This window comes from Macrotis lagotis, chromosome 8, assembly GCF_037893015.1.
Source record: "Macrotis lagotis isolate mMagLag1 chromosome 8, bilby.v1.9.chrom.fasta, whole genome shotgun sequence".
NCBI classification, from domain to species: domain Eukaryota; kingdom Metazoa; phylum Chordata; class Mammalia; order Peramelemorphia; family Peramelidae; genus Macrotis; species Macrotis lagotis.
In genome coordinates, this window is record NC_133665.1 from 59,596,038 (window position 1) to 59,617,875 (window position 21,838).

Consider the following 21,838-nt stretch of genomic DNA (forward strand, 5'->3'; position numbering starts at 1 on the left):
AGACTGAGGTCTCCAAAGCCCCTCGCTCCCCTTGGCATTCTCAAGTCCTGGGCCCCCGTCCTTTAGAGGTTGCCAAGTAGCATGAATCTGGTGTTCAAGGAATAAATGACATGACCCTTGTTTTCCAAGAGCTAATTTTGGCATGGAGACTTGGACTCAAGTCTGCCCCTACCTCCAAAAAAAAAGAAAAAAATATATATATAAATGCAAGTATACACACATAAACCACTATCCTCATACTCACAGATAAGAAAATACACACACACACACACACACACACACACAAACACACACACGAACACAGTTGTATGTGCATACTCAGACATATCTATTAGGCCCAAAAAGGGAAGAAATATGTTTTCATTTCAAAGCAAGGGGTGTGTATGTCTGATCGTACTCACAGTGGAACTACTGAACAACTATAAACTATATTGTAAGGAGGAAAATATTTATCCCTACCCAAAATGGTTTCTCAAATGTTTAACTAAAACCCAATCACTTACATCCCTACTTGTTGGGTCCCATGATCTCTAAGTGCTATCCAGAAGGGACTCGATTACTTTGTATGTCACAAAATGCAAAGAAGATGCAATGTGCCACATTAACCCATTTTAAAGGATTCAGTTCAGAGATGGGACAGAATGTCAACTTGGGAGTAGTACTCAAATGCTGGCTTATAATTCAAATGAGCAGTATCTGACCCAAAGCAAATCTGTTATGGATGCTAATCCTCATATAAGTCCACTTAGTTTGACATTTTGGGGGACAAGATACACATGCAGAAAATATAGCCCTTAAAGAAATCCAAATGAGTAGGTCCTTCTATGAAGCAAGGCTGCAAGTCCTTTTCATAAAATCACTCCAGTTCAAGATTCAGATTATATTCACTCATTCAAAAATATATATTTTTAAATTTTATTTATTTAACACAATGTGTTTGCTCAAGGTCTCTCAACCAAGGCAATTATTAAGTGTCTGAGGCCAGATTTGAACTCAGGTACTCCTGACTCCAGGGCTCTATCCACTTCGCCACCTAGTTGCCCCTGCTCTATTTATTTTGATGCCTATGATATAAGAGGGCAAACACACTGATGGTGGCGATATTCAGAAACAAAACACTGGGGAATATGAATAAAGGGGGAAAATGGGGGGGAATACAAAAAGAAGGAAGATAGCATGGAGGGCAATAAAGAGTTAGTAATTATAACTTTGAATGTGAATGGGATGAACTCTCACTTAAAACATAAGCGAATAGCAGAGTGGATTAAAAACCAGAATCCTAGAATATGCTGCTTACAAGAAACTCATTTGAAGCAGAGAGATACATTTAGAGTAAAGGTAAAAGATTGGAGCAAAATATATTTTGCTTCAGCTTAAGTGAAAAAAATTGGGGTAGCAATCATTATCTCAGACAAAGCAGCTGCAAAAATAGATAGGGTTAAAAGAGATAAGGAAGGAAACTATATCCTCCTAAAAGGTACCATAGACAATAAAGTAATTTCAATACTAAATAAGTATGCACCAATGGTACAGCATCCAAATTCTTAGAGGAGAAGTTGAAAGAACTACAGGAAGACATAGACAGAAAAACTCTACTAGTGGGAGACCTCAACCTCCCACTCTCAGATTTAGATAAATCTAATCATAAAATAGACAAGAAAGAAGTTAAGGAGGTAAATAGATTGTTAGAAAACCTAGATATGATAGACTTATGGAGGTAATTGAATGGGGATAGAAAGGAATGTACTTTTTTTGTGCAGTACATGGCACTCACACAAAAATTGAGCAGGTGCTACGGCATAAAAACCTAATAATCAATTGCAGAAAGGCAGAAATATTGAATACATTTTTTCTCAGATCATAATACAATAAAAATCATATGCAATACTGGGCCAGGGAGGTATAGACCCAGAACTAATTGGAAACTAAATAACTTAATTTTAAAGAATGAGTGGATCAAGCAACAAATTATAGAAAGAATTAATTATTTCATCCTAGATAATGACAATAATGAAACAACATACCAAAATCCATGGGATACATTCAAGGAAGCTGTCAGGGGATATATAATATCTTTAAATGCTTACATGAATAAATTAGAGAAAAAAGAAACTAATGAACTAAATATGCAACTAAAAAAATTAGAGAAAGAACAAATTAAAAACCCCCAATTAAATACCAAATTAGAAATTCTAAAAATTAAAGGAGAAATTATTTTGATGCCTAGCCTTTGCAAGACACTGGGGTTAAAATGGAAAGAATGAAATAGTACCTGTCCACAAGGAATTTACATTCTACTTGAGAAAACTGTATTACACAGATGCATTATAAAGTATACTCAGAGTTTTAGGGGGCAGGGCATCAAAAGCTAGGAAAAATCAGGAAGTAACTCAACCACATAAAAATACTTCCCATCTCCCACTCTCAATATTCACAGAGGGAGCTCACTTTCCACTACCAATGGCTTAAGTAATAACCACTGCCACCAACTGATAGGTAAACCCATAAGCCTTATGATTGTCAGCACCACCTCCCCTCAACCTGGTCCACTGATCTTGCTTTCAGGCCAACCCTGAAAGCCAACATCCCAGAAAGAAATATCCCCCATAGAGATTCAGCATGGCAACTGCTTCTACAGGAACTGCAACTACAGTTACTGAAGACCTAGAAAAAGAAATTCTCATCCACCAGTGACCAAGTCCTGCTAAATGATTCAACATAAAAAAGGGATATTAGTGAATATGACATTAAAGAAAAGGCATTAACAATTAGCTTTGCTTCTGTATCCTAAGAAACATGGCATCTTCCCATCTGACTTGCAGTTGAAACCTTCCATATTTGTTGTTTTCCACATTAGAATGTCAGCTCATATCTTACTTTTTCATTTGTATCCCTGGTGATTAGCAAACTGCTTTTTATATAGTATTAATTTTTTTCCATTCATTCATTCATTCAAAACTGACCATATTGAAAGAGTTTTTTTTAAATCCCTATACATGATTTAACTCTAGATTATATCCAATGATCTTGTGAATATTGGTCCAAAAAACCTTTGAAAAGCCTAGAGCTGAGCATCATCCTTCAGAAAACAATGGAGGATGTGGCCAGATTCACAGAAAAGAGATGGATAGGGTTGGGACCTATCTGACCCTGTTCTCCATTTCCCAAGTAGGAGAGGTAATAAAGGTGGCTAGAGTCCTGGGACACTATCTAATGATTTGGCTTTCTGTACACTAGCTCTGTGGAGAGATTGAACCTACCCACCACACATTCTTCCTTCTGTGCATTCATGACATCCTGATGGTATCTCCCTTTTGTGCTTAACACATTAAACCCCATATCATAGAAAGTTCAGAGACCAAGAAGAGTGAGGAGCAGAGCTGGAAAAATCAGGGAAACCCAACCAGCCATTACAACTTGAAAATCTCCTGTGAAGGTTTATAACTCTCAAATTGTGACTTCTCCTAACTTAACTAAATGAAAAGAAGATAAAAACCAATAAAGACTGGTTAAAAAGTCCAGCACCATTCATGGATGCTTATGAAGAGAAACAGGTAAGTTATCCAAGCTGATAAAAAGGAAACTAATGCAAGTAGGGCTAAAAAGTCAGATTCCCAAAGTCTATCTTTTCCATCCCTTTTCTACTCTTTCTAAAAACTGTTCTGCAGTCAAATTGACCTACTAACAATACTTTCAGTTTTATCTGTGACCTCTCTGACTTTTCCTCATTCTCTTCCTCCCTCCTTCAGCTCCTCCTCTAAGTCAATTTTTCCAGATCCTACCCATCCCCAAGACCAGCTGGTCCTTTGACCTCTATGAAGTAGCCCCAGAACACTCTGCCCCAAGATGATTGCTCCTACAGCACTAATTACTGTGGCCTGTCATTCATTTGGCACTTAGGTCACTTACTGCCTTGCAATATTTCTTATTCTAAATTTGCTTTTTCTAGTTTGTACTATTGTTAACTTTTCATGAGTTTATATCTTATTTCCTTTATTAAACAGTGAGCTCACAGAAGGCAAAGGCAGCACCTGGCACAAAGAAGATGCTCAATGCCAACAATTTTGTTGATGGGAACAATGAAGAGACTCAGCATCCCTCAGCTGGGCCCGGAACCTCCCTTACGTTTTCTGCAAAGCCAGACTATCACTAAGAACAGGAAAAAACAGAGTGCTCCTAGATCCCATGGGGAGGATCAACAACCAGGAGGGAAAAAAGAAAAAGACAGATTGAACCATGTGTGGAAAGGGTAAACAGAGAAGCAAAGGGTCTTTATTAAATGATTTTTAAAATTTAACATCTTAGGGGAAAAACTCTATTTTAAAAACATTTCCCCCTTCCCAATAAATCAGCACTGAATCCTAGAAAAATAGAGCAGGCAGCAAAAAAAGGAAACAAAGAACAGTTTACTGTTTTTCACAAGGTCTGACTTAATTGGGCTGTCTTCTTCAGGTGTCTTCCCATTTCTTTCCCTCCTTTGGTGGAGCTATACCCATATCCCCTATTCTCTCCCCAACCCCTTGCTTCTATCCTCCATTTCAATGAAAATTCATGTTTCAGGGTCATTGGCCAAACCTCACAACCTTTTCTCAGGCCTCTCTCTTGCTTTCTCTGCAGAACGCAATTTTACCTGCAATTTTACCAACCCCTTCCTCCTTCCCTTGCTAAAACTTTTTTCCGCCATTTTTCATTAGTTCTTTCTGCTACCTGTAAGATGTGAACTATCAGGGCGGCTAGGTGGCGTAGTGGATAAAGCACTGGCCTTGGAGTCAGCAGTGCCTGGGTTCAAATCCGGTCTCAGACACTTAATAATTACCTAGCTGTGTGGCCTTGGGCAGGCCACTTAACCCCGTTTGCCTTGCAAAAACCTAAAAAAAAGATGTGAACTATCACCTAAAGTTCAGTTCTTGGTCCCTTGCTCTTTTCCCTATACTCATTGACTCTGAGAACTCATTATGCCTCTTGGTTTCAACTGTTGCCTTAATGTTGATGACTCCCAAAAGTAACTTTCTACTCCAAAACTAAGTCCAGTTCCTCATATACAACATAGAGGGAAAGGAGAAGGGACTTTAATATAAAAAAAGGATTTGTCTTGTCCTATTCAACCCCAAGGGACAAAGTGAGGAACAATGAGCAGAACTTCCAAAGCAGTCCCTTCCAAAGGGCCATCATTAATTAATGTTAGGGAAAACTTCCCAATGGTGACAGCTGCCACAAAATGGAATGGGCTATCAAAAAAAAAAAAGAGGATATTCTTAATACCATCAAGAAAAGGGGAGTTAACTATTGACAGGAAAGGCAGCAAATTCTTTTTCAAAATGGGCAAAATCTGGCCTCAGACACTTAATAATTATCTAGCTGTGTGACCTTGAGCAAGTCACTTCACCCCATTACCTTGCAAATGACACTGAGATGACCTTCAACTTAAATTCTGTAGTTTGCACTTGAATATCTCAACTCAGCATGTGTAAAATGGAACTCAGTAGCTTCACTTCAAACTAGATTTTCTTCCCAACTATGATATTCTGTTCTATGGCACCACCATTCTACCACTTTTTTTTTTTTTTTAGTTTTTGCAAGGTGATGGGGTGAAGTGGCATGCCCACAAGGCCACACAGCTAGGTAATTATTAAGTGTCTGAGGCCAGATTTGAACTCAGGTACTCCTGACTCCAGGGCCGGTGCTCTATCCACTGCACCACCTAGCTGCCCCCCCAATTCTACCACTTTCAAACTTTGCCTCATGCTCTGTCTTTGCCCTTTCCTTAATAACCCACAGTGGATCAGTTTACCACATCCTATTGATTCACCTTCAATATACCTTTCCTCTCCATGACTTTCTCTCTACCCACACTGACATCAAACTTGTTCTTTATAAGGACATACATACCTGGATGTTATTCTAAATGGTTCCTGGGTGATTTTCCTGAATCTACTTCTTTCATTCTTCAGTTCGTCTGACATTCTATTCCAGATCAATTTTCCTAAAACACTGTTTACAAAGCATATCATTCTCTTACTCAAAGAGTAAGTTTCCTTGGATCAAATCCAAATTCCTCAGTTTGGCATTCAAGTTCATCATCAATTGACCTCAATTTACCTAGGCAGCTAGGTAAAAAAGTGGATTACTTGCTTGACTTGGAGTCAGGAAGATCTGAATTCAAATTCTACCTTAGACATTTACTATCTGTGTAACCTTATTTATCTTTATGTCTTAGTTTCCTCGTTTGTAAAGTGAGGGTAATAATAGCCACTGCCTCCAAGATTATTGTGAGGATCAAATAAGATAATATTTTTACAGTACTATATGATGGTTATCAGTACTAATCGGCCTTCTCGCTAACTACTTGACAACAAAAATCCTCCCTCTAGGACAATCTCTTCTCAGGCAGCATGCATGCTAGCCCAATTTTTACCTTCATTTTTTTTTTTTATCATCTATTCCTTCTGCAAAGGAATACATTATCTCCCTCCTCTCTGTCTATTGAACCAAAATGTTCCCATTCTTCCAAGGGAAGCAGAAAAGGTACCTCTTCCACAAAGTCTTCCTTGGTCACCACAAGTTACACAGATCTCTTTCTCTGAACTCACATAGCATTTATAGCCTAATTCAGAACTTGACAGAAATCTACTTACATTGTTTTTTTAATTGTTGTATGCATTTATGTTTTATCTCTGTGATCATTTACTTAGCTCTTTTAAATCAAGGATTCTATCTTTTATTTCTTTTAAGATGACAGATTAGGAACTGGAGGGAGTAAGAGAGCAAAGAACAAAGAGATAATAAATGAAAAACTGGGATTTGAACCTTGATCTTCAGTCTGTGAATTCAGTTCTCTTTTGTGCTAAGGCATCAAAGAGGAGTTCATTGAATACTTGTTGACTTGAACCACATTCCTCAAACTAGTCTTGAGGGGGCATGCCAATAGAGGTAGTCTGGCTGATAAAGTCCTATTATGTAGGCCACACTTTGCATTTCATTAAGACAAGGCTAAATCAATATAAGCTGGTAATCAGGGAAACAGGCCCTTAACTGAACAAGCTGCCATTCTTCACAACAGAATTATAAACCAAACAAACAATTAATAAATCTATCAATGGATCTTCCTTCCCTGCTGCAGTTCTAACCCATAATGATTGATTTATATACTCTCAATAACAGAATCTCAGCAGACAGGGTATAGTATTAATTTTCTCAGAGCCAGGTTTATGTAGACAAGATGGAGTTCATACATTCTCACATATGTTTGGGTTCTTTCTCATAGTTCTCACTGTTTTGCTACATCTAAGAGCAGGGCAAACATCCAATCCAATCCAACTGTTGTAGATTCATTTTTCAGTCACGTCCAACTCTTCACTGGGATTTTCTTGGCAAAGATGCTGAAATGGTTTGCTATATCCTTCATATCATTTTGCAGAGGAGGAAACTGAGGCAAACAGGGCTAAGTGATTTGTTTAGGGACGTATAGCTTGTTAGTGTCTGAGGCAGGGCTTGAACTCAGGGAGATGAGTCTTCTTGACTTCAGGTCCATCCATTGTGCCAGCTAGCTGCTCTAATCCAACTAGCACTGATTAAACATCTATCGTATGGAGTGCACTGGGATAGGGGCTAGAAATACAAATTCAAAACAAAAAATATTATAAAAAAATTTTAATCCCACCAAATTATAAACCTCTCAAATTCTTTCTCTATTCATCAAAAGAAATTCTGTGAGGTTGTTGTTAATTTTTCCACACTCTTTTTTTCCTCTTCAGTTTTACCTCATTACCCAAACCCATCTCACCAAACCTAACCAGATACAGAGCTCTTTTTTTCCTCTAAAACAGTTATCATAAGTCCCAAGTGCTTCCACAGGTCAAGCCTTGAGTCAGTACCAGGATTCTCTGAAGATGAGGGAACTGGATCTAAGTAGATCAAGGAAGAATAGCAGGAGAGCTACTCATTTACTATCCATACCTCCAAGCATAGAAGCTGAAAAACATTGAGAAAAGATGCGGAAAGGAGAGGGTAACTAGAAGCTGGCAACAGATGAGGACAAGTTATGTCCTCTACTAAGAATATCTGAGCAAAAGAAATTATAGCAAGTAGGATCTAGAATTTTTTTTAATGAATGTCTAAAAGGATATGTTTCCCATCTCAGTGCCAGAGTGTATCATGTGCAACAGAAAAACAATTCCAACCATGTGTGTACTTATCCACGTGTACTTACACACGTGTCCCAAGGCACGTGTACTTTCAATTGAAGTCATAATTAGGGAGGGGAGGCAAGGGTTTTATCCCAAGTGCCAACTCAGGCATCCCCTTGCTTTATGCCTCATGAATCAGTCATCCTCTCCACTGGGCTAGGGAGGAAGGTAAGCCATGGGAAAGGGAAAGGAGGAAGAAGAAGAGAAGAAAGGGGAGCAGGAATATGAACCAGATGAAGAATGAAGAAGGGGATGACAGAACATCTCTTCTTCTGTTGAGACCACATCTGGGATCAGTGTCCCTAGCCTATTTCTTGAGTAAGTCTCCATTCCCCTCCTCTTCCAACTATAATCTGTGTCCCACCAGCGATGCTCAAAATTGGTTTTTGTCCCAGGTGAAAAAATTTCTAGTTGTGTATATATGTTGCACATATAGAAAAAGCTAAAATTTAAGCATTATTCATTAACATTCTCCCTCAGGTATTTTTAGTTCTAATGTAATACACAGACTTGGTGGATACCAAATAAAACTCTCCCCTCAATTTTTTCCTTAGACAAAATGTTCTTAAGGCAACTAATACCTCAAATAGATGCAATAATGGAAAGAAACAGGGAACTTGATAGTCCAAAGTAATAAAGAACCAACTGCTATGGGCTTTGAATCAGTGAAGTATTTGAGGATACTGTGAAAATAATTAGTAAATAGTAATTGGAGGACAGCAGACATAACTTTCTTTGGAAAATTTTGCAGTTCTTCTAAGGACCCAGAGCTTCTCCAAAACAAAGGTTCATCTTTATAATAGCAAGAGTCTTCTGATGATGAAGTATGGCTATGAGTCATAGAATACCACAGTCTATGAAGAACTTAATTTGAGGATCACCCAAGGGCAAGAAGAGGCACATGGTGGGTAAAATCAAGCTGCAACAAATTAGAAAAAAAGGGATTATGCAGAAGAATGGGCATTAAGAATATTTATCATCCAAGAAACATAGAACAGGGAAAGGGGGCAGGAAAATGGGCCAGTCATGCAGTAAGAGCAAAGGACAGCCTACAGACAGCTCAAATGGTCTCTGCTGGTACCCCTACAATGTCAAGATAACTAAAGGAAAGTTCCTAGTTTATTAAATGAACCCTCCTGGTAGATTTACAAAAGGACGTGGACAAGAGTCCCATAGGAGAGGCAGGCATGAATACAAGAGATAGGTTGTGATTAGATAGGATCTGATCTCAGAATACCTACAATGATCAGATTATTGATCTAATGATATATAAGAAGATAGATAATTAAGGAACAAATTAAGAGCACTAAAGAGGAAAAAATCAGTGTTAGAGGTTCAGAGAACACCATGATGGAGGTGAGTCTAGAACTCCAAGTACAAAACTAGGATAGATAGAGCAAGGAAGGATAAGGGAAACAATGGGCGTAAACACAGGCCAAAGGCATAATTTAAATAAAAGTAATACAGGTATTTTTAGAGATTACTGATCCTCCTATCCCTGCTTAGCTCAAGTCAATATTAAAATTAGTCAGCTGAGGAAGCTGTAGCAGGGAAGAGCTGAACCAAAGATAAAATATGATGCATCATAAATTTTGAGAAATTCAGGAAAACATCACAAGATTTATATGAACTGCTTCAGAATGAAGAAAACTGAACTAGGAGTACCATGTGGACAATGATAAAAAATGAAGACAAAACTAAAAATCAACAGAACACAAAGATCAAATACAATAATCAACACTGATACCACTTAACTAATGTTGGAACATCCTACCTTCCTCTTACTAGAGAGATGGTGGATCACAGGTAGAGAATGTTAGGTTTTCAGTGTTGTCAGTTTTGCCTAACTATTTTGTTTTTCTTTTTTAAAGAAGGATATCTTGGAAAAGAATTAGAAGGATATACATGAAATAAAATGCATTAACAAAACTTTTTTTTAAAAAAATCAAATGAATTGGCATTTCTCAGGCAACCTCATCAAGCAGAGAGAAACTTCCCAGGATTAAAATTTTTGTCAACAGTACACCATGTGGAAGAACAGTTAATGGAGAGTTCTCTGTATTCATACTAAAACATGAAGCCAGTGTAGAATGGCACTGGGTCAGAACTCCTAACTAGGAGAGGAGAGGAAGGTGATTCTCCACAGATTCAATCTGTTTACAATGGGAATTCTAATATCTACAGTCAGAAAAATATGGTTGTCAACATTTCAAGTCCATTCCATCTCCCTAATTCTGGCACTATAAAAACTTTCTTTCAATTATCTCTGTTAGACACTAAATGCTGCAATGAATATTTTGATATTCATAAGACTTTACTTTCTATCTTTGATCTCCATTGGACATATGGCAAAGTAGAATCTTTTGCTCACTGGATATGAACATCTCCATGACTCTTTTTCAAGAATAATTCTAAATTGCTTTCCAAAGATTGGACCAATGGATAGCACCACTAGCCACTGCTATGTGGTTGTGTGTTTTGTGTGCCTGCCATCTCCTATCCCCTCAAACATGATTTACATCCTTTATTATCTTTGCCAATTTATATCAACCCTTCAATTTTTGGATGAGGAAATTGATGACCATCAAGGTTCAGTGACTTATCCAAGCTCACATAGGTATTATGTGGCAGGGTGAGGATTAAAACTTAGGTTCTCTGACTCCAAATCCAGAGTTTTTACCACCCTTACAAGTCTACCTAATCATTATGTTTAACACCAAAGGCAATTACATCTTTTTATGGATCAAAGTTTTAGGATCTTCAGAATATTTAATCTTGAATCTTTCTTAAAGGAAGGTATGACTAGGAATTTGATAGTCGGGTATCCCCTGATCTACTCACTCGCTCACCTACATAATGTTAGACAGCTTGCCTGACTTTTCCATGGTACATTTTCCTTTTTTTAGGGCATGGAAATACTTCCTACCATTCTTGCGATGGGTGCCACAGCTGTCTACAGAGTCCTTATGCAAGAATGATTCCCAGACATAATGATTCAAAGCATGGATCCACCTTGAGATAGATAGATAGGTCCACCTAGCATCCTAGAATCCAGTAATGGAAAATATTTCTGAGGTCATCAAACTGATTCACCTAAAGACCTCCAGTAATAAGGAATCCTCAGTCTTCTAATTTTCCATTTTTGCAAAGGCAAGCAGTCTCAGGGCTATGAAGGAAACTTGATCATACTGCTAAGTCAAGTACTAAACTCTTCCCAATGCCTTCCTGTACAGAGGGCAGAACCTGGATTTAACTCACTCCATTTTGCATCTGTTACTCTGCCTAGTTTCAACATCACAGAATAATATGACCCCAGGCCAGGAACTTGCTTTGGTATACTGTTTCCCCCCCCCTTTCCTGCCTTCCTTTCTGTGTTGTCTCCCCATTTATACTGTAAACTCCTTGAGGGCAGGAACTATTTTTATTTTTTTCAATCGATCCCTTGATGATTAGAACACTACCTGGAACATAGTAGATAATTAATAAATGTTGATTGGATTCACACTTAAAACCTTGGGGCGGCTAGGTGGCATAGTGGATAAAGCACCGGCCTTGGAGTCAGGAGTACCTGGGTTCAAATCCGGTCTCAGACACTTAATAATTACCTAGCAGTGTGGCCTTGGGCAAGCCACTTAACCCCATTTGCTTTGCAAAAACAAAAAACAAAAAACAAAAAAACCTAAAAAAAACACCACAATTAAAACCTCCTCCTGGGGCAGCTAGGTGGTGCAAGTGGATAGAACACTGACCCTGGAGTCTGGAGGACCTGAGTTCAAATTTGACCTCAAACACTTAATAATTGCCTAGCTGTGTGACCTCGGGCAAGTCACTTAACCCCATTGCATTAAATAAATTTTTTAAAATGTGGCGGAAAAAAAAAAACTTCCTCCTATTCAGCCTCCAACAACACCACTTCTGTCCTAGGGCTAACATGTTTTAAAAGATTCTTTAAAAGTTCACAATTGCCATCACTCTAAGTTGAGCAAATTCCCCTCCCCCCAACTCTATGAGGTAGTTACAAATATTTTTTGCCCAATTCTTCAAAAGAGGAAACTGAGGATCATAAAATATTAACAGAAAACAGGAATAACCTCAGAAAGAAGTGACACAAGCTGTGCTTTGAAAAGATGAGGCACAGAAATTAGAAACTAAGGGGATTCCCTTCATTTGGGGAATAGCTAAACAAGTTATTATAATAGTTCCAGAAAACTATTGTGTTGATATATTGAAAAGGACACTTTCAGAAAACCTGGGAAGATTTTGTATTAACTGATGCAGAATGAAGTGAACAGAACCAGAAGAACAATTTATACAATAACACTGTAAAAATAATTTTGAAAGATTTAAGAACTGTGGTCAATGCAAAGGAAACTTGATGGCCATGATTCCATGAGAGTGAAGATGATGCATGCCAGTAGCTTCCTGACAGAGTAGAGCTGGAATCAAGATGCAGAATGGAATTTATATTTTGGAATGTGGTCAATTTTGGGATTTTGTCTTAGTAAACTATAGAAACTTGTTCTTTTTTTTTAATGGAAAGAAAAACATTAACTGAAAAAATAAAAAACTGAGACAGAACAAGAGAAATGAGTTTCAATCACATAGCTAGTGTCAAAAGTGAAAATTAACTCTTCATAAAGAAACATACTCAGGAATCAAATTGAAGTATCCTTTTTGGATAACCAAGTCTCAACAGAGAGTGATTATTGTTCTTCCCTTCCACATCCCATACAAAAACACCCAAAGTAATATTTAGTCATACCCATTATGCGTAAACCTTCTCCCCTCACATCCTTCATTCTCATGGTATGGGGGATACAATAAAGAGTAAACTATATTTTTCCTTTTTTTTTTTTTTTTGATTTTTTGCAAGGCATTGGAGTTAACCTAACAACTAATTAGGTATTAAGTGTCTGAAAATAAGATATATTATCTTCCCTCAAGGAGTTTCCAATCTAATTGGGAAGAAAAGATATAAATATAACAAAAGTAAATTGTATCATAAGGTAATAACAAGTTAATACAACAATGTTTTTGAAACATCACTAGGGCATCCATGCCAAATAGTAATATAGAAAGGAAGAACTATCTACTCTAAGTCTTGAAGGACAGGGGGAATTTGGATCCTACTTTCTTTTCCTTTCTAGAAAGTGAAAGTATCTTTCTTAATGCAAACAATTCGTGGTTATTCACAAGTGGCTTGTCCACAACAAAGGTAGAGTCCCAGGTCACCTTTCATTACTCAGCATATTCCTAGGTCATCTGACACCAAGATCATTTGTACTCAAAACCTTTTAAAGTCATTTCACTATAAAATTTAATTAATGTACATCTACTCCAAAAATCACAATTTTTCCAAATCCAAAAATATTTTTAGATTATCTGTTTTAGTGGGTTCCATCATTACCAGGATTTGGAATTAGTGGTCCTGGATTCAAATGATATCTCTTCCTCTTTTGTGATTCTCTGCAAGCTAACCTCTCTCAGTTTTCTCATTTCTAAAATGAAGGGATTAGCCTATAGCAATGTCAAACTCAAATACAGTAGAAACAGATCCCTGCAGGCCACATACTGACTTAGAAAACCATAAATTAATATTATTTGTATAATATTTTTATTTATTTTGTTAATCATTTCCAATTATATTTTAATCTGGTTCAGGCCAAACTGTACTGTAGCCACACTACAAGGCCAGGGTGCATGCAGCCTACAGACTTGAGTTTGAAAACCGTGGCCTAACAGAGCTCTAAATGCCTTTCCTGATCCAAATGTATAAGCTCTTTTGGCAATAACTGAAAGATGAAGTATGCAAATTTTTTCCCTTTTGGCCTCCTTTTCAGGTAGAAGTCCAACCATTTTCTCCTAAGCACTATCACAGTAGTCTGACTTTTTAAAACTGTATATAGCAGTTTTACTCAACATAATAAGTGTTAAATAAAACAACTCAATTTGATAAGAAAATAATCAGTATGTAATAACTATTACATAATGCATAATCAAATAATGAAGAATATACCAAATGGTGATAAGCTTGCTATTCTTCTAGGTTCCATTGCTTACCAAGATATAAGATTAATCTAGACTCAGGAATTCTAGGAAGTGTATAGGTTGAATTGTCTCTAAAGCAGGCAAAGCAGCGGAACAGATAGTTCTCCAGAATATTGGATTCATACCCATAGAAGACTGGTCATTAGACATCAGTGTCGAATCTTGGGGGAATGTCAGACCTGGAACTCACAACACAAGGAGAGAACTAGGGATTTGAGTGGGCAGATTGCATTCCTAAGTGACTGGGCATAAACAGTGAAACAACTATCTTAACCTTGAAAATAGGGACCAGACACATTCAATTCAAGAGAAACAATTCACCAACAATTAAACATCTCTTAATTTGTGAAATGTCAGTTCTGCATTATCCTAGATAGAATAACAGATTGGCCTGCCTGGCCTTCTCTCTTTCTTCCCATTCTACCAATAAGGACTTGAGTATTTCTTTCTTTACCACAATGACATTCTAACTTTAGTTCTAGGTTTTCCTTGTTTCACTTGTTTAACTCTTTAACATGCATTATTTCTGCTGTACCATATTTGGCCTGCCCCTGCTCCCCATCTAAGAGAGAAATAACAATATCACTTTTTGCAGAGAATGGCTGGGGTAAAAAGTCCCAAAGATTGTGGGGCTTTCGCTCCCTTGGTTTCAGGGCAAGACCAAATACATGTCAGTCTAGCGATAATGTCTTTGCTATTCCAGGGCCCTAAACATACAGATTTTCCTTCTTCCAAAATCCTTGCAAAATTCCACACAGAAAAACCCTGCTAAATCCCACTTGCCAAGTCAAGTTAGGAAAGGAAATAGATATGTAGGTTCTGCTGTCAGAGTGTATATGTTTCTGTTTGGGGCTGTATCTAGGTCTCTGGGAGAGTTGGGAGGAAAGCCTAAGTCAAGTATACAAGGAGACCAAACATTCTCTTGGCCTCTGTGGACCAAGCACAGAACCAGAGTTCAGGCCTGCTGCTTAGAGATGATCAGGCCTTTACCCACAACTTTTTCTGTCCTTCCTCCACCTCCTTCTCCACCCCCTTGCCTTCCTCCAGGCCCAAAGCCATGGCAACAGCACTGCCAGCGTCTCCAGCCAAAGACCAGTTGGCAAAGAACGAGGAAAAGTGCTCATATATGAAAAAAGGGGAGAGAAGGCCCCCTTGCCCTGGGCCAAGTGGTGCAGAGATGGTCCCTGGTACCCAGATCCCCAGTCTACTTGCTCTTCTAGGATTGCTCACAGCTTCCCTATGGGTCTGTGTCCCCAAAAGAGAAGGGAGGGGGGGTGGCAATGGCCAGAGGCTCTCTCTCTCTCTCTCTCTCTCTCTCTCAGGAGAAACATTGTAACCTCCCTTAGAGTGAAACACTATAAGCTTTCCCGAGACAGACACTATGTGTCACCCAGGGAGGGTGCCCCACCTCCACCTGAACCCATAGATCCAGGACCTGCCACTTCCCTCCTGGACACCCACGACATGGACAGCTGTGGGTGCGGCGGGGGGAAGGATGGTGGGGAGAGGGGGGTCCGCAGGAGCCGGGGGTCCGGAGGGAAGGGCCGGGGGGGGGGGGCAGAGGAGTGTGCTGGGTCAGGAGCCGAGCCGAGAGTGGGGAGCGGTTACTCACAGCGAGGTCACGTCGGGCGGGAGGGGCAGCCCGGGCCCCAGCCCTCGCAAGCCGCGGCCGGAGCAGTTGACGCTGCAGGCACTGCCGGGGCCCGGGCTGCAGTCGCAGTCCAGGCCGCAGGGTTGGCAGCTCGAGTCTGGGGCGGCGGAGAGGCCCCCGATGCAGAGACCCAGGCAAAGGCAGAAGGCGAGGCGGGCGGGGGCGGGCGCGGGAGCAGGGGGCGGCCGGGGGCCGCCACGCCCGTGCGGGGAGGGGGCTGCGAGCGGCGGCCCCTGTCCCCGCGGCATCGCTCAGTGCACCCTGCGCATGGCCCCGGCCTGGCCCGGCCCGGCCCGGCCCGGCGGCCGCCGCCCCGCAGCCGCCGCAGCGGCCGCGGCCGGAGCCAGAGCCGGAGCCGGAGCCGGGCCCGGCCGGAGCGCTCACGCCGGACTGCCCGGCCGCATGGGCGCGCGAAGGCCGGGGCCGGGCGGCTGGGGCTGGAGGGCGGCGGGGCGGCGGCGGCGGGCTCGCGACCTCTCCCTTCCCGGCTGGGCTGCCGCCGTCGCCCGGGCCAGGCCGCGCTCGCTGTCCGTCCCCGGCCGCTCGCGGTGCAGTGCCGGGCCGGGGTCGCTAGGGCTCCTCCCCGAGCCGGGCCCGGAGGAGGGGACCTGGCCGAGCCTCCGCCTCCCGCCGCCGCCGCCGCCGCCGCCGCCTCGCGGGCCAGAGTCGGCTCCGCGCCCGGCCGGGCCCACCCTCGCCGCCCAGGTGGACCCAGCAGTGCAGTCCCGAGCCAGCCCCGGGCCCTCCCGACGTCCCGGGCGCCCACTGTGGGAAGGAAGGAGCGTGGCGCCCTATCGCCCAGGCTCTGCTTGGGGCCTGTGCTCCCGAGAAAGGGAAGCCTAGGCTAACTGCGCCCTCCTTCTCGGGCCGGAGGGATGCAGCCCTACCTGGGATGAGGACCTGGAGCTCCGAGGGCAGGGATTGGCCAGAGGGGCCCTCCTCCTTCCCTGAGCAAGAGCAGGGCTCTCTAAGCACCACTGCCTCTGGGTTCCTCCACACTCTTCCCTGATTTCACCTGGACCCCAATAAATCCAAACCTCCTCTCCAAGAACTTCAAAAGCCTTTTCTCTCCCTTTGTGTGCTCAAAGTTCATATCCTCCTAACATTGCTTCTGCACTACACCAGAAGCCCAAGACAGAAAGCTAAAAAATAAAATATTCCCTGTCCCCAAGGGGTTAAAGTTCTGGTTCTAGCAAACATTTACTAGAGCATAATTATCGGTGCTGAGTCTTTCAACAAGTAGTCTTGAAGGCAACATGGTCCTGAAATACTAGCTTCGGAACAGGTAGGTTCAAATCCTTGATGCCCACTTAAGCAAGTCATGGAACCTCTGTGAATTTCTGTTACCTTATTTATAAAAATACAGATTTGTCTACTTCTGAGATCCCTTCCAGCTCTAAATGTATAATCCTTCAAACACAGTTACCACAGAAATTGTAGTCTCCTTGGAGAGTCAGAGACAAACACCTATGAAATATTTAAATAGCAATACTGTAATAATGATCATCACTGGCATTTATGTAGGACTTTTAAGGCTTGCCAAGGTCTTACTCTACCTCCTCATTTGAGCCTTTATGAGTTAGGTCCTGATGAATTGCCAGTCTATAGAGGGAGAGGTTAATCAAAGCTCCCAGAGGAAAGGTACAGAGTAGTGTTTATCCTTGCTTGTATCACTACCAATTCACTAATTAGATATAATAGGTGGTTATTGAATTGTTGGCCTTTAGCTGCAGGGGATGTTTCTTAGGATGATAGGAATGGATAAGAAGAGCTAGCTATGACAAACATTTCAAAGGAAGAATCACCAGTATCAGGTGACAATGTGGGAAAGGAGGAGTTAAAGACGACACACTTAACTACATGATCAGTGTTGTGCTGCTTCATGTTTTAGAAAGAAAAAAACAGCATCATGGAACTTTGGTGCTAGAAGGAACCTTCTAGAGATCATCTAATTCAACTCCATGTTGTAAATGACAAAACTGAGCTTCAGAGAGGGTAAGTGACTTACTTAAGGACACCCAACTAAGCAATTTATGTAAATTGGCGTTTTATAATGCCACAGCAAGGATTTCTGGGATCTGGGAAGGATGATCTATGTAGCATAGAGACCTTCCCTGGGGTAAACTGAGCTACAGGAGAGGTAATCCAGTAATATCTCCTGACTTTTACATATGACTCAAACTGAGGGCCAGGGAGGTTCAGAAAAGATTTGCCCAATGTCACATAGGTAGGAAGCAGAAGAGGGATTCTGACTCAGATACTCTGACTCCTTCTGAAAATATGTTTGGAATAGGACCTGTTCACAAGAGAAAACACAGATGGTCATTTCCCAGGGGTTTAATCTTTATGTTTGATGAAAAAATTAACATAATTTAAAGGAAAGCTCCCACTACAGTTAAAGTGCTCTCCATGAGATAAATTTGATGAGACCACTTTCTGTTAACATCTAAATAAGGTTCTATCCAGGCAAAAGGTGTTGGTTGAGGATTAGAGGAATGGACTCAGCAATCCCTAAAGAGGTTTAGGGCCTTGGGTAAGTCACACTCTGTGGTGTGTGTGTGTGTGTGTGTGTGTGTGTATGTGTGTGTGTTTGTCTGTGTTTGTCTGTGTTTGTGTATGTATGTGTGTGTGTGTGTGTTTTGAAAACTGATTAGAATGAATAGTAAAACATTTATAACTATAGCAAACTGCTTGCCATCCCAGGCAGGAAGAAAAGATGAAAGAGAGAAAATTTGGAACTCAAATTTTTAAAAAAATTTTTAGTAAATACTATTTTATTTTTTTCCAATTACAGGTAACGATAGTTTTCAACATAATTCATTTTTTATAAGATTTTGAATTCCATGGATAGAGCACTGGCCCTGGAGTCAAAAGGATGAGTTCAAATCTGTTCTCAGACATTTAATAATTATTTAGCTGCGTGACCATGGGCCTTGCAAAAAAAAGAGATTTTGAGTTCCAAATTTTTCTTACTCTTCTCATTCCCCCTCCTCAAAATAGCAAGCAATCTTATGTAGATTATTATGCATGTATAATCATGTTAAACATATTTTGAAACTCAATTTTTAAAATGTGTTAAAAATTGTCTTTATATGTAATTGGAAAAAATAAAAGAGTATTAAAAAGAATAAGTAGCAAAGGATGTCATGAAAGAAAAAGGGTTACAGTAGCTGAGTATATATATAATGTATCTGTATTTGAATATATGTGTGTATGTGTATAGCTTAAAACTTTACTAAAGTTTTTAGAATTCTCTGAATATGCCTCAGTCCTTTTTTTCTTTTTTTTTACACCAGCTAACTAAAACAACTCTTTTCTGTACATATGCTGACTCACTGAGTCACTGTTCTTTACCAGCAGCACAGACCAGCTCTCATCCCCATCACCAAACTCCTTTCCTTGACTCTGATTGGGGAGGGCAGAAAATAGTTTTTAAAAATGTGAAAGTATGAGACATCCTACATGAGATATATCTGGGTGTGGAATTTTGTGTAGCATGAGGGACTTCAGTTAGAAGTTGGCATAAAGGAGGGCAGCAGGATAACTGAGAGATAGGCACCTCGCTATATTAAGCTAGTCCTGTCCTCCTCAAAAAGAACAGGAAGAACTGCCATTTAACTGCTGAGGTCACTCCATCTAAATTGTTTTGTCACTCCAAGCAGACAAAGCAAAATAGAAGGAGATTGAGTCAGTAACAATAAGCTGGTTTAATGATAGTGCTGAGGGATAGATACCTCATTCTCACTGATATTCTCACTGTTATTCCTATCCTTCCAGGCTAGCCCAAATGTCACCTCTTCTAGAAAGACTTCTCAGATTTTACAGTCAGTAAAAACCTTTCCCTCTACCTCATAAGTACAATGTTTTGATTGTACCTCTGATATGTTCATATAAATTTTATATTATAATTATTTGTTATACCTAATAAGCTATTAGTTTCTCAAAGCTATGAGTTCCATTTAAACTGTTTATTTTACCCAAAGCTGTAACTAAAATGGGCTTACCAGGGTTTTGCTCCAGGGTGAGAAATATTTGGAACTTCTTCTCCACTTCCCCTCCCCCCCACTCAGGGAGTAGCCCCACCCCAAAATACGTTTTCTCCTAATTAGCCTCATGCTCCCTTGGTAATGGCTTGTAGTCTTAGCCCAGAACAATCTTTCTCCTCCTTCAACAACCTGGAAATTGCGGAGGGTGCTTCCTCCACTGCCCCTCTCCCAGCAATAGCATTTGAATCCTTTTAACAGTATCCAGCCCTTCAGAAGTGTAGAAAACTCATAGGTTCCTTCCTTTCCACATCCCAAGTAAGACTCTCATTACACCTACTTATCCCAAATGGGAAAATGCCTAGTTAGACCTTTGATCTAACCCATTGGCTCTCTTTCTGGAAATGTCTTAGAGGTCTTCAGACTCTCAGGTTTGGTAGGAATACTCCTGACCATTGTGATGTAATCAATGGGAACATATTAGGGTTGAATATAACTTTTCACTAAAATAAAAGGAATCCCCCTCATTCACTTGGAACAATGGCAAATGCTGAATATGGAATGCTACAGATGTCAGATATTTGACTGTTAGCTGGTTTTACTTAACTTAAAAAAATATTGGTACAAGGTATAGGTGAGAGAAGGGGGGAGAGGGGAGGAAGAGGAATATATTGATAATGGCTACAACATAGATGCTATTATTATTCCCACTTTACTGATGAGGAAAATGAGGCTGAGGATCAAGCTTAGTGACTTGCCTTGGATTGATCACATAGTTAGTGTCTGAGGCAGGATTTGAACTCAAGTTTTCCTGACTCCAGGTCCAACACAACTAACTGCCTCTGAAGTAAATGCAAGTCTTTCTGAATCTGAGGCTGGCATCAACTAATTCAATCTGCCTTTCAATTAATTCAATTAAATAAATATGTACTCAGCACCTACCACATGCAGGACAACATCCTGAAGTCTCTGTGAAATCATTATTTTCTTTTCTATTTACCCAGACACTATTTAATTTATTAATTTAGTTCATTTAAAAGTTTACCCTTACTGCAATTCCATGAACATAAAGGTTTATAACATGTTTATAGGGTTGAATTCTAAAATTTTGCCAAGTATAGACAGGAAGAATGAGTGAATGAATGAATGAACAAATGAATTAAAAACTATTTCTTAATTGCTTACTATGAGCACTGAGATAACTGTTAAACTAAAATACAAAATAGAGAAATTCACTGTCCTTGAAATTTAAATCATCATAGAGACAATACACATAGTTAAAGAGTGGCTGGGGAATGGAATCTTGGCATGGAAGCAATGGGAAATCAAGCTTATTGTTCTGTAGTATTCAGAAATTATCCCACTCACAAACACTTTGAAATTCAACACATTTGTCCATCTTCAGTCTTTTGGTCCTTCTCCCATTCTTCTCAAATCCCTCAAATTCATGTGATTAAGCAATCACATCTGTAAGTTCTTTCTTCTGGGCCAAAAGATTTGAACTCACTTAAAGCAAAATGTTCTCCTGCTATTTCCTCATTTAGGGTTTCAAAACCTTCCTAGTTATTAGTCATTCTCCTTGATAGAGAAGAGGAAAGCAAACTAAGAGGTGAGTTAATTCATTTTTTTCTCTATTATCTGTTAACTACACCAGCTATCTCAAGCACTGAGCCTAAGCCTTCTCAGTTTAGGGCAATTGAACCTTCTTTTGTTGACCTTAGCATTCTTCACAAGCCTCAGCTCATTCTAGGCTTAGCCTTCCTGACATTACCCTTAGGGGGGCTATTCACTCATATTTGTCCTTTAATGTTTTGTTCATGTCTTTTTAAATCTGAGCTCATCAAATGCATTTAAGATGAAACTAATAGATTTATGAAGAGCTCAGCTTAACTCATTCTCCTTGGGAAATGCTCTAGCTAGAACACATGGTGGGGAGAAGAAGGATGGTTTCATAATATCGTCTTCCTCCA

The 21,838-nt window shown here is 40.2% G+C and overlaps 1 protein-coding gene across 1 annotated transcript in view; it reads right to left on the reverse strand.

Annotated features, from left to right (window-relative positions):
* The window catches only part of PKD1 (polycystin 1, transient receptor potential channel interacting), a 117,210-nt gene extending 101,077 nt beyond the window's left edge, over window positions 1–16,133 (reverse strand). Inside the window, exon 1 of the mRNA XM_074197226.1 lies at window positions 15,847–16,133. Within this exon, the coding sequence (XP_074053327.1) occupies window positions 15,847–16,133 (287 nt within the window). The remainder of the gene's footprint in view (window positions 1–15,846) is intronic.
* Window positions 16,134–21,838: the final 5,705 nt, after the last annotated feature.